The 14,730-nt window shown below is 30.4% G+C and overlaps 1 protein-coding gene across 1 annotated transcript; it reads left to right on the top strand.

Annotated features, from left to right (window-relative positions):
- The first annotated feature begins 3,427 nt into the window (after positions 1 to 3,427).
- On the top strand, positions 3,428 to 8,514 carry LOC107021094 (ras-related protein RABE1c-like). Its single transcript, XM_015221687.2, has 9 exons — positions 3,428 to 3,581; positions 3,832 to 3,966; positions 6,388 to 6,460; positions 6,551 to 6,651; positions 7,123 to 7,188; positions 7,400 to 7,497; positions 7,716 to 7,778; positions 7,853 to 7,945; positions 8,108 to 8,514. Exons 2-9 carry the CDS (start codon positions 3,894 to 3,896, stop codon positions 8,189 to 8,191), a joined length of 651 nt encoding a protein of 216 aa, XP_015077173.1. The 5' UTR covers positions 3,428 to 3,581; positions 3,832 to 3,893; the 3' UTR covers positions 8,192 to 8,514.
- Positions 8,515 to 14,730: the final 6,216 nt, after the last annotated feature.

Genomic DNA, 14,730 nt, shown 5'->3' with positions numbered 1-14,730 from the left:
GATATGCTTTGACATGTATGTTATGGGTTAGCATGTGATCATTTATAGTTCTAGATACCGTGTCTAGGTTGAGGTACTTTCATATGTGGTCAATCGCTACTACTAACTACATCCATCATTATAAGTCCATAACTAGCACCATCACCAACTACCACAAGCTCATCACCAATTATCTTTAACACCTCCAATTACTAACATGCAATCAACTTCACTGGTACAACTAGGGGTGTACATAAGTCGGTTCGGTTTGATTTTTCATTAAAAAAAATTTAAACCAATTATGTCGGTTTATTAAATCTAAAAATCAAATCAAACCATATAAAGTCAGTTTTTTAGATTTTAGCTTTAGTCGGTTCTTTCGTTTTTTTGGGTTTTTTTTTACCACTATACGGTAATTGAAAAAGCAATCAAATATTTTTTTCACTTACTTGTGTGATAAACTAAACTTAAAAAATGTTAAGTGAATAGAAATTTTCAAAAAGACTATAAAATTCACATGAGTACACAATAATTTTTTTTAAATATCAACATTCATTATGTTAAATTAGTAATATTAGGCTAGAGGCAAACCGAATACACAAAATATTTACAAAGTAAATTGTTAACTTCGAATTTATCGTATCTTAATACAAAATAAAATATTTACAATTTTTACAAGTCCAAATTTGAAATAAAATATATAATCATTGAAAACTATAAACTAACTAAAAATATATTAACAAAGTAGATTATAAACAACACACGCACGCAGCGCGTGCGCGCACACACACAATATTTACAAAATTTTACAAGCTCATATTTGAAATAAAATATATAAAATTGAAAACTATAAAATAACTAAAAATATATCAACAAAGTAGATTATAAATAATATTTTGAGCTATAAATAAAATAATTTTCATATATATATACACACAAAATTTTACAAGCCCAAATTTGAAATAAAATATATAAATTTGAAAACTATAAACTAACTAAAAATATATCAACAAAGTAGATTATTTGTAAATAATATATTTTTATCTATAAATAGAATTATATATATATATATATATATATATATATATGTNGTAAATTGTTAACTTCGAATTTATCGTATCTTAATACAAAATAAAATATTTACAATTTTTACAAGTCCAAATTTGAAATAAAATATATAATCATTGAAAACTATAAACTAACTAAAAATATATTAACAAAGTAGATTATAAACAACACACGCACGCAGCGCGTGCGCGCACACACACAATATTTACAAAATTTTACAAGCTCATATTTGAAATAAAATATATAAAATTGAAAACTATAAAATAACTAAAAATATATCAACAAAGTAGATTATAAATAATATTTTGAGCTATAAATAAAATAATTTTCATATATATATACACACAAAATTTTACAAGCCCAAATTTGAAATAAAATATATAAATTTGAAAACTATAAACTAACTAAAAATATATCAACAAAGTAGATTATTTGTAAATAATATATTTTTATCTATAAATAGAATTATATATATATATATATATATATATATATGTCGGTTCGATTTGGCTTCGGTTTCACCTTTTTCTTCTAATACCAAACCAAATCAAAAGTGGTCGGTTTTTTTTTCAACCACCAAACCAAAATCACAAGTCAATTTTTTTCCCGATTTGATTTGATTCATCGATTCGGTTTGACTTTATGGTTTGACTTGTACACCCCTAGTTACAACCACGAACACCACTATTAATCTTCACTATTATGATAGTCAGTATAACAACAACCACCTCCGCGTAGAACTATGATCACCATCATTACTAGACACTAACAACAACTATTACTATCACCACTGTCACCACAAACTATCTCCACTATTACTAGTAAGTATATTAAGTGTTCCATTTTTTACAATCAAATAATGATTTTATTTAATTAATTTAATTTTAATATTTAACTAATTTTTTGTTTGATTGTATATTTATTATGTAAATATAAATAGATTATGTATATTAAGATGTTGAAAAACAAACAATCTAATCATTTAATATTTAGATCTCTTTAATCATTTAGATGTGCTTTATAAAAACAAATGAGGCCTAGCTTCCTCAAAAACGAGAAAAAACGACTTTTTAAATATGAAAAACAAACTACACAAGTCACAAAAAATAATTTTTGAACTCACTTTTTATTCTTTTAAAAGAATATTTTCCAACAGGCAAACATACCCAATATGAAATTAGTAGAAGCCCCCAAATGATAATTCGCCGAGATGCATTTTTATGATATGTTTTTAAGTCTATATGGTTCATTCTAAGTATGCTATATTATGTATATCATGTAAGGCTACTGGATTAGACTCATCCTTATATATGTTTTTAACTAAGTTTAAATGATACTTATGTATTAACTTTATCTGTTTTCTCTATTGTTCTTTTCTTATGTGTGTGATTTTGGAAAGCTTGTGTCATTATTCCTACATATGCCTCAAAATATGATTATGTTAGTATTCTTTATATGCTCAGTACATTTCACACATTGACACATAATTTTTTCTACACTGCGTCCTTTTATGATGCATGTAGATCCAATGCTTGTTCTCAAATTCGTGACTTGTACAATACAATTATATTGGATAACAGTTTGTGAATCCTTCTTATTTAGGGAATTCATGGATTGCTCTTAGTTAGACTTTAGTTTGATTCTTATAGTCTGTCATTGACTTAAGAGTAGTTAGAGGACTATGTCTGGACAAATTTATTTCAACCATTAGAAATATGATCTCGTGAATTTCTAGTTTTCATTAGTTAGTCATGAATTTCATCTTTTCTTTAGTATTTTTACGATATGCTTTGATCTGTTTGCCAAGGATTTAGCTTGAGATCACTTATGATTCTAGGTATCGTGTCTCGATTAAGGCGTAGATCCAAATTGTGAGGCCACAATACATTCTTCGGTCATTACCATCGCCACCTTCATCATTGTTGTCAATCTCTACTACAAACTACCTCCATCATCATTACTAGCACCATCACCAACTACCACAAACACACCACCAATTATCTTTAACACCTCTAGTACTAACATTTAACCAACTTCATCGTTACAACCACCAACACCACTAGTAATCTTCACCATTATGATAGTCAATGTAACAACCACCACCTCCATGCACAACTATCATCACCATTCACCAGCCACTAACAATAACTATTACCATCACCAGTTCACCACTACTATCACAAACTATCTCCACTATCACTAGTAAGTATATTAAGCTTTCCATTTTTTTAAAATCATAATTTTATTTGATTAATCATTTTTAATAGTGATTCAATTTTTTATTAAAATTATATATTTATTATGTATATTCAGTATTCAGATCTAAAAACAAGTTACTTAGTTAGAAAACATCCATTACCATTTTATAACGGACAAACATACCCAATATAAAAGTAATATTCCCCCAATAATAATTCGCCGCGACGCACACTTCTTTTTTCAAAATTTGTTGGCGAGCGCGTGAGCACCGCAAATATCTCTCACCTTCCGCCCTCTCCTCGGTGCCATTGCCAACAGTTCGCTAACGTGCAAAGGTAATTCTACTCACTCTCTCTCCCCTCCTCTCCTGAATCTAGAATTTGAAATCAGTGCATAAATTTTCCAATTTTTTTGATTAATTTTATATGTAGTTTGGAGTTGATGGCAATGGATGCATTATGTAATTGCAATTGTTTCTATCCTAGATCTGCTTGTGAAACACTCCAATGCCGTTCCGTTATGTATATATATGGATGAAATTTGAAGTTTTTTGCTTAATTGATTTCTGTGATTGATTGTGTGCAGAGAGGTGTGTGTGTGGATATTGAATTAATCGAAGTGTTAGGTGATTTTGAATTGATTATTCAATGGCCGCACCACCGGCAAGGGCACGAGCAGATTACGATTACCTTATAAAGCTCCTCTTGATAGGCGACAGCGGTAAGTGATTTATGAGATTTTCCTCTATTAATCCTTTGATCTAATCACATATTGGTAAAATGTTGATTCATCCCGAGTTTTGGCTGTATTGAGGATCGTAGTGTTGACATCTATATGAATCATGCATTTTTTTTTATATCAAAAGTACAACTTTAAGTTTATTAGATTTGGTCATTTTTCTGCATTCTTTTTCTGTGGAACTTTTCTATTTTCTCATGACCATGCAGATGATTAACCTCTAATGGCCTTGCCTACTATTTAGCTGGACCTTTTTTCCCCATTATTTGTCCCTGGGTGTGACTTGTTATTTAAACATACAGAACAGTATATGCTGCGCCAACAGCGACTGCCGTAGGTTAATGCGGGATTTTGATGTATGACTTGTCAAATGACCAGGATATGGTATTGTTTTATTAATGTCTATATGGCTCGTGAGTGTAGTGGTGGGTATATGCTACATACTAGGTAGAACTAAGCTCATCAAGCAACAATATGAGCATGGTGGGGGATAACTCCAAGAGTCTTTGGAGTAGCTTGTCTCTTTTATTGCCAGTTCCGTTGTTAGAAATGCCTCTATTCCTAAATAACATCGTTATCTTGCTCTTTCTTATATGGATGATTCTGGTTATGATGCTTTTGCCAACTCTATTTCAGTACTAAGTTCTTTCCTTATTACATAAGAAAGTTCAGCTACAGAGAATAATAGAGAATTTGTGTTACAAGATTAATCAGAAAAAGAAAGTAACAAATCTTTCCCTAGAGGCAATGAAGAGATGATAAGGTTTTGTAGCCAATCAAGAAGCATATTAGTTACTCCCTCTGTTTGAATTTGTTTCTCTTTTCCTTTTAGCCCGTTTAAAAAAGAACGCTCTTTCCTAATTGGACAACTCTTTAATTGTAAAATTCCACATGTCATCTTTATGACCACACAATTAAAGGGCATTTTGGTACATTATACATCTCTTTAGTTAACAACCTTAAGATTCATTAATTTTCTTTACATTCTTAAACTCTGTGCTTAGTTAAACTAAGACAAACTAATTGAAATGGAGGGAGTACTTTTCATAATGCAGTTCATCCTGAACCAGATAGTATAAACCCCTTTATTAAATGTCTTATATACATGAGTGGAAGCTTATTCTTGCGTAGGCTGCAGTCTGCATGCCTAAAGGGATCTGTATTGTCAGCTTTTGTTTTCATAACTGTTGCTTTTGAATCATTAAAAGAATATGGCATTAGTTATTGTGTGTGCTTGGACCGTAGAGTCTTAATTATTGCGTGGGGTTACATATCCTTCTATAGGCAACTTTAGGACCAGGAGTAGCATGCAGAAGTATGAGTTTTGGGTATGAGGGTTCAATCAACTTGATTACGAAGAGAAGGAAAAGAAATGTGATTTTGGCTGGTTGCTTGATTTTGCTATTTTAATCTCTTCGGTTTTTGGGCCACTTTTAGCTGTACCAGCTGCTGTGGGTGCTCAGTTGAATTATCTTAGTTTGGTTGTTCTCATTGATTCATTTTGGCAAGCATGTTTGATTTCAGAACAGAGAGATGACTCACTCTATTAACTTGGACTTAAATTAGTTCTGATGGGATCACGGTGGAGGCTATGATTAGCTGAATAGCCAGCCCAGGAGATTATCCATGTCGCTGGCAAATATTCTTCTGTGGAATCATTAGCATACATGCGTTGTTTGTTGCATCTGTTAGTTAGTTACTTAGTTATACCCTTGATTACACAACTACATTGAGTTTTAGATGTTCCTTTATGTGAAGCTGAAACATGATTTATAGGACGACCTACCAATGTGGCCAAATTATTTGTATTCATATCTCTGTCTACTCCACTCAGAGCTGGAGATGTTAGTTGCTTATCCGGAGTAGATAAAATATTTTACCACCTTTTTTATGATTAGCCGCAGCAGTTATTTCTCCAAAAAGAAGAGATTATTACTGCTATCATAAAAGGTGGTAAATATTTCATCTACTCCTGATGAGAAACTTATGTCACCAGCTCAGTTAGCACTAACAATCTCACTCTGCTCCTCTTTGGTAACCACGCAAGAATTTATATCCTTTCCCTCAAAAGATTTTGGAGATGTTTGGAGGAAAAGGGACTTCGAGAAAAAAAAATTCAAGAAACTTTTTGGATGTAAGTTGCTTGAGTGACCTTCTCAACCAAGCAGTCTCTTTCACTCACATAATCCTCTCACCAAGTACGTTTTTCATTTGCACAAACATTTTCCAATAAATGTTTTTCCTGCAATAACCTTTTTCAGAATATTGTCCAGTCTGGGCAGGTTTCTATTATGCGTCTTCTTCATCGTGATTGGAGATATCTAATGTCTCTGCATTGGTTAGCGCTATAGAAAAAGATGACTGAGTTTTCTGCTGAAAATTGCTCTGATGTGCACTCTACAGGTGTTGGTAAGAGTTGCCTTCTTTTGCGTTTTTCTGATGGTTCTTTTACCACAAACTTTATCACCACCATTGGGTTAGTTCTCTCCTTCTGGGTGTTCTATACTTGGTATTACTTCTAAATTAAATGCTTCTCAAGTTTGAATGACTGTTATTTTTATGTCAGGATCGATTTTAAAATACGGACCATTGAGCTCGAAGGGAAACGGATCAAACTACAAATCTGGGATACGGCTGGTCAGGAACGGTTCCGAACAATCACCACTGGTAAGGTTTTACGACTTTTAACCAAATTATCTTTTCATGATATAGAATTAAGGTCATCATAACAGGAAATTTGTACAAAACAATCCCACTATAGCAGGAAGGAACCCTTCATTTGTTTTCTTAATTAATGTGTCATGTTTTTGTCTTTAAAAGCTTACTGTTTGTCATGTCATTGTCCCCTTTTGTAACATCCCTGCAGATTAACGTGGTCATTCATCACATGGCCTCACTAAGTACAAAGTTGATTATAGTGTACCTCATGTATCAAGTTAGTAGAAAGTTAAATAAGCTTGAGTATTCTCAAAAGAAAGAAGCAAGCTATCAAGTTTGGAAACATTTATACATTTTCCTTTTTTTCATAACACTTGGCTTGTTTTTTTCTTATAAAAGAACATTTCATTTTAGATCCCTGCTTTATGTTTTACCTGTGTACTTATTTGGCTCCTTTTTTGTGTTTACGAATTACTCCAGCTTACTATCGTGGAGCCATGGGTATATTGTTGGTTTATGATGTTACTGACGAATCTTCCTTTAACAGTAAGGTTCTTTCCCCTGGTATTCATGTCATCGAAGATTTAGTTCTTTATGAGCTCACCTTAGTTTTGACTCTGGTGAATTTTTTGGATGACCCCAGATAACCCTGTCATCAGTTTCTTGTGCAGGAGAATACCTTTTTTTTTTTCTTTTTAAGAAATGGTTCCCTTTCCCCCTTGTGGATGAAATGTAATTGTCTTGTAACTGTTTGCAGACATCACGAACTGGATTCGTAACATTGAGCAGCATGCTTCAGACAATGTCAACAAAATACTTGTAGGGAACAAGGCTGACATGGATGAAAGCAAGAGGGTAGGTTCTTGTTTGGCTCAACTATTTATCAGTCACCTTACATATCCCCCATCCTAAAAAGGAAAAAAGAAAAAACGATGGATGAAAAACATCAAAAATGCATGACAACATAACCAAGAAAAACGTTGAGGGTGTAAAAAATAAGTTTGGATTTGTATTTCAATTATTAAGCATGAGCCTCTCAAGTCTAATATTCTGCTGCATTGAACTTTTTGTAGGCTGTCCCTACCTCTAAAGGCCAAGCACTTGCCGATGAGTACGGTATCAAATTTTTTGAAACTGTAAGTATGGTGTGAGAACCTATGGAAATAACTTCTGGTAGGTGTGCCTGTACTAAGAGATTGTTCCCATGCAGAGTGCAAAAACAAATCTTAACGTGGAACAAGTTTTCATGTCAATAGCAAAGGATATAAAGCAAAGGCTTTCAGACACAGACTCCAAAGCGGAGGTATGCACTTGATCTAGTTTGGTTGAATTATTAGAATTTCTCATACCCGATAACCTACTCAATAAAACAAAGGAGTTGTGCGGATTGGGGTGAGAACGGAAAAAGGATACCAGATAACTTCTTTTTTCCATATGTTGAAGGCTAATAGTTGTGATGTTGCAGCCTTCAACTATCAAAATTAATCAACCAGACGCAGGAGCTGGAGGTGGTCAACCTGGCCAAAAATCATCTTGCTGTGGTTCATAAATGGGATCCTTACAAGGAGCAGGTGCACTCTTTGATCTCTAAACCACCGAGAAGAACAAGCAAATGCTAATTTTGAAGGAAATATTTTCGGGGCTTGTAATATTTTTATTGTTCATTCTTTTGAAACTTGTGTTAGAGTGTGAAGGATAGGTTGATTTTCCATTTGAGAAGTCGAAAGTGTTACTAACACAGTTCCTGTTTCATTTTCTACTTCATTAGCTCAAGGATGTGAATGTGATAACTGATAACCTAACATTTTTCTCAAGTTTACATGTAAGAAATACTACTTCTAGAATGGATATATGCAACTTTTTTTGTTGGCAGAGGGTTTCTGATTAGGGTGTTGCAGGATTTGGATTAAAACTAAGTTACAGAAACTAACACATAATTACCTAAAAGGATGACATGGGGCGATGCAGGGTGAAGGTGGGGCCGGTTGATCTTAACCCGTAAATTTTTTAAGCCGCCCTGCATAACAATTCTTTTCATTTTCAACCGCCCCATCCCGCATAAATTGCTTAAAATTATGATTTTCTTGTGAATTAGTTATGGACAATGAGACTGACATTTATGCATTTACAAAACGACTGATCAACTGTGAAGATGTAGATAGAAGATGAAACTGCAACACTGAAAATTTATCCTCATCTCCAAAAGACATAAGGCGTTTTTAGTTAAAATCTAAGTTCAGAAAGCATTTTAGAAAAAACCCTTTGTATTACATATATAAATTGTACTTTTTCTGTGAGTCTTTCGTGCAAGACTAACTCATAAAAGCACCATGTCTAGAGTTAAAAAAAATAAAAATTGTCAAAATAAATTAATTTTAGATTGTTTTTTGTTCTTTGTTTGTGCATATGTATATTGATTTGAATCGATAAAACGAGAAAACATGGATGTAATTTTCATAAACCCAATTTGAAAATTAGATTGAAACAATAATGTGGAAATAAAAATAATTAGAATAAATTTAGTGGAAGAAAAAAAATTCATTTTATCCAATATTTTAAATGTTTTCTGTTAGTCCCATAACATTTACAAAGTGAAATTTTTTCTTACTCCTTGTAAAGTGAAATTTTTTCTTACTCTGTGGAAGAAAAACTTAAGCTTTACAAAAAGGAATATTTTTCACGTTTTACTTTCTTTATGAAGTTTTTGTCGTGTTTGTCATACAATTAAAATATTTATCACATGCAATTAACTTACTTCAATAAAAAATCAAGTGTTGGACATACTGTTAATCATTTGCATAAAAATTAAACGAGACATGAAAATTAAGAATGTCCCAACATTTTCCCTCACTTCAAATTGTGAGGACTGATCAAATAATTATCTAGTCCATAACTTGTAGTAATATTCCTATCTTGCTGTAAATCGCTATAAAATATATAATAGTAATAATAATAATAATAATAATAATAATAATAATAATAATAATAAGCAATTGACAAAATGAACAAATTGAGCATTACTAGTCACTTTCAGTGATAGTTTCGTTCAAATCAAAAGCGTATCGATCGGTAAGAATATTTTGATAATGAGTCATGTTAGAAAAATCAGTAGATTGAGTTATTGAAAATCCATCAATGCTATTACGATTTTCTAATTGGGGATGAACATCGACTGATAAAGGAGAACATTGTCGGCTAGCTAGTCTTAGGCTCCTTTTTAACATAGATTTCAAGTATTGTTAACTTGATTTGATCTATATAATCATTTGGAACTCTCAAAAAGCTTGTCAACGATTCATCATTATGGATAATTTACTCTCCAAAATTTACTTTTCCTTGTGATAAAAATGAAGTAGGTATTTTCCGACTATAATCATAATCATATTATTTATACCCCCATTCTTCTATAAATCGGTGAAAGAAATACTGTATGATATCGAATATTAATTGAATATTTAGCATGGTGTTTGGGAGGACAATTATAATAAACGGTATTTCCATCATGTATAATTTCGTCATCCCAGTGAATCAAAACTCTAACTTTCGATTAAGAATACATTATTTTGTGATTGAAATGAAGAATAATAGAAGACTAAAGATGTTGAATGTGCTATATTTAAAAGTCCTTAACTAGAGCTTGGATGAGCTTTCAGAATTAAAAAAAATAAAAATACATTGTGTAATAAGTTTTTTATTTTTATGATATGTCAAATCAATACAATTGTATGACAAACACTACAAAAGCATCATAAAAAGAGCATAACTTGAAAAATATTCCTCTTTGTTGAATGTAAGTTTTTTTCGACTTTATAAAGTGTAAGAAAAAGTTCTACTTTATAAAGTGTAAGAATATCTTACATTTTATAAAGTGGAAGAAATAGTTCCGTTATATATTAAAATATATCCGTGATGAACTAACGAAAAACGTTTAAAATATTGGATAAAGTAAAAAAATTTCTTTCACTAAGCCTATTTTAATTACTTCCTAAAATACTCACTTATTTTAATTACTTTTACTTTTTTGTAGCTTATTTAGGTTTCGAACTAGTCATGACAGGAGAAACTAAAATATATTTAACAGAAAAAAGTTTCAAAGTTTATTCTTTCTCATTTTTTTAATAATCACACATACGCAATATTTCAAACATAAAGAAACCACTTCTATTGATAAAAAAGATTTGTTTCATATTAAATATTCTTAATACACAATTTTAAATATATTCATAAATTTTATTATTAGTAAATATACTAAAATGTCATTTTAGTTAAATTGAATGTTTGGTACTTTTTTCTACCTCCAAACACACAGAAATATCATTCTTTAAAAATAGCAATATCATACAAAATTAAATAAGGAGAATAGTAAATCCAAAATATGTTAATTATTAATCATAGTAGTCAATAAGGTGATCGAAAGCTATGAGCACTCGGGTTCAAATATTTTCAACAGAGTTAACATTACTTATGTAGGTCTTTCCATCTATCATAGTTTTCGGACACAAAATTATTGGATATTTGTTCCTGATAGGAGGTGACAAACATGTCATGAAATTAGTCTAAGTGTGCGAAAATTGACCCCGACGATCATAATATGATTGACAATAAAAGAATATTAGATGATTCTTTTCATCTGTCATAAAGACAAAGTACTTGCGTATTATTGATAAAAAATACTAATATCCTGTAAAATTAGTTGAACTACGCAAAAATTAATCGAACAGTATAATAATAAAGTGACTTCTTTGAGTAGATAATGATTGGTTGGTGATATAGTATTTTGGCATTGCTTTGTCATATCTAAAATTGTGGAAAGTGGTGAATGATATTATAGTATTGCCATTGCTTTATCATATCATGAAAAATGCTTGCCCATATATGTATAATTTTTTTTTATTATAAATATTTAAGTACTTTAATTTCTTAGTGGAATTATCATAATAGTGGTGACATCCACGTCAATATGTTGTTCATCTTTTCTTGGGCCAAGTTTTTCTAGAGCCGCAGAAGCCACCACTAAACTTTACCACTTAAAAGGAGTCACCATCTATTTAAGTTCTCACTATATGTGTTGCACTATTTAAACCCTTTAAATAGTAATTACTATTCAAGGAAAGATGGTTCGGTAGCTGGTTAATGTTATACAAATATTAATAATATAGAAAATAGTTATGATATAATTATGTATGTATAAGTAATTATTAAGAGTTTAAATTAGACATAAATACATAAATATGTTATTTAACTTGATTTTTATTCATACTTATGTCCTTCAATTTTAATTTTGGATGTTTACAATTTACAAGTATACTTAAACTTGTATAAAGTTGAACAGATATACACACGTCCTACGTGACCTTCTACATGACAATTTTTCACTCTACGTGGTGTCTTAAATGTATTATGCCACGTAGGACTCATGTGTCTACTTGTTCAATTTTATACAAATTGAAGTGTCTACATGTAATCATCCAAAATTATGAAACAGGTTGCTCACTGCCTTTCTAAAGCCTCTGTTTCTATGTCTGGTTGGATGGAGTGGGATACTAACCCTCCATTTCTCATTACTGATGTACTCATTTTTTATTTGAATAATACTTAATAAAAGATCTATTTTTTTGTAAAAAACTTATACATAAATTAGTTATGTGGCATTCCAAAATATTACAAACTAAATAGGACAACTTTCACATATAGCAAACATAAAATTCATATTTGTATGCTATAGCAAAGTTTGCATAATTGCACTCCATAGCAAACATATAAATGTATAATTCGCTATACATATACAATTAAAGCGAATTGTATAAAATGAAGTGTATAAAACGAGAAAGAGAAAGAGACTTGGGCAGAGAATTGTATAAAACGAAGTGTATAAGATGAATTGTATGTGTAATTATAAGTGTATATAATGATTATATGCAATTTGAATTTGTATAAAATGAGGAAGAGAGAAAGACAAAAGAGATTTGGGCAGGAAATATACAATTGAATCGAATTGTATAAAACGAAAAAGAGAGAAACTATATACAATTTAAATTTGTATAAAACAAGAAAGAGAGAAAGGCAAAAGCTAACCAAAAATATATGTATTTATACAATTTCCTCTCGCTTTATACAAACACAAACGCATTTTATACATTTGTGTTTGTATAAGGATATATAATTATTTAAGAAAAATCGAATTTGGAGAGAGATTTTAGGAAAAATTGAAAGAAATTGGAAGAGTAAAAATAGCTAACAGATTTGTATTAAGATAGAGGGTGGGCCACAACCAATTAAAAATAATTGATTTGGAAGAAATTTTAGGGATAACTAAAGAAAATGGGAGAGAAAAGATAGGGAATGAATTTGAATAAAAATAAATCTTCCGCTTGATGAGCGGGTCCGAACCAAATGGCAAAATTTGTGCAAATTTGCTACGGAGTACAAATGTTTCAAACAGTAGCTATAGGATTTATTTTAATTTAAATGTTTGCTATTATATTTTAATTTAAATGTTTGCTATTATGTACAATTTTCCCAACTAAATATCATATTGATTCTATAAATAAATAACTTACATTTTAACCAACTATCGTGATATAAAGGGTTATTTTGATACAAATCGGTTATTTAAAAAACTTTCCATTTATAAGACATACTATTTTTACCATTCATTTGCTATCAGAATCGGTTGTGGTCTTTCAAACTTAACGGTATGTATGGGCGGATTCCTCATTTCATCTATATGTGTAAAAGACACTTGTCATATTTAAAAAGTCGAGTACATCGAAAATTTATTTTTTGAATAACTAATACATATATAAGTTATGATGATCGATGTGTTATTTTTAAAAAAAGTATATATACTCTCGACCTATGACCAAAATTTCAAAAAATATCTTATATTTAAGAATACCCCTAATATATTTTCTTTTCTTTATTTCTTTGCATCTTTTATGTGCTGATCTACCATGAGTTTAACGCTTTGAATATCAACTTAAAAACCTCAACAACCTTCAAATCTATTCATCACACCTCCAATAGCTTTTAAATTTATACAAGAACAATAATGATTGTCCCTTTTCCTCATCTTTGATATTTGGATTTGGTTGAAATTATTATATTTTAAAATTAAAATATAAAGGGAAGAAAAAATAGGTATATTTTAAAGAAATTAAAAGAAAATGTGATATTACACATGACAATGTGTGTTTCTCTGCCTATCAAGAATTGGTTCTTCATGCTACCGACAGTTGGGGGTATTTAGGGCAAGTTATTTATGTATTAATTCTAAATAGGTTATATAGTGTTTGACAACTAATTATATAATAAGTTATTTATGTAAAAGTTAGTATGAGGTTTGATTTGTGATTTAGAAAATCACATATTTAATGCATATATAAGTTATGTGAAAGTTGAAGTATTATCTTATTCGGGTTAGAAGATGAAATAACTAATACCTTCATATATAAAATCACATAACTAATACATAACTAATTCTAATTATAAATTATCAAAGTCCAAATAATGATTTCTTAAGGTGGTATTTATTTCATTTCAAAATAGTATAGGTAGATAATATGCCCCGTAAAGATAAAACGTGTCACTGAATTTTTGAGTATAGCTCACAAGATCGGAGTTCTATTACCTTTTCTCTATTATTTTACGAAAGGTAAAAGATAAAATAATTAAACAATATATAACTAATATATGCATAGCTAATTCCTACATGCACAATTAATCTATATATAATTACTAATGTCCACATAACTCTAACTATCAACATAACGACCCCTGATGATTTTTTTTTACCCTAAGGGTGTGTTTGGTACGAGGGATAACATTTTTCAGAAAATATTTTTTAATTTTCTCATGTTTGGTAGGACAAATGTTTTGGAAAATATTTTTCAAATCAATTCATTTTCCTCAAATTTTAGGAAAACGACTTCCCTTAAAAAATTAAGGAAAACATTTTTCAAAACTCTCCTCCTATTTCAAATTACAACTTTTTTGTTGAAAAAAATTACATTTAAAGTTTTATTTTTTTAAAAATATTTTCAACATCATTTTTTTATTTTATACCCCACACCTACTCCCGCCAGCCCC

The sequence above is a fragment of the Solanum pennellii genome, chromosome 6, assembly GCF_001406875.1.
Source record: "Solanum pennellii chromosome 6, SPENNV200".
In the NCBI taxonomy this organism is placed as follows: domain Eukaryota; kingdom Viridiplantae; phylum Streptophyta; class Magnoliopsida; order Solanales; family Solanaceae; genus Solanum; species Solanum pennellii.
This window is presented reverse-complemented; position numbering and strand designations above follow the sequence as displayed.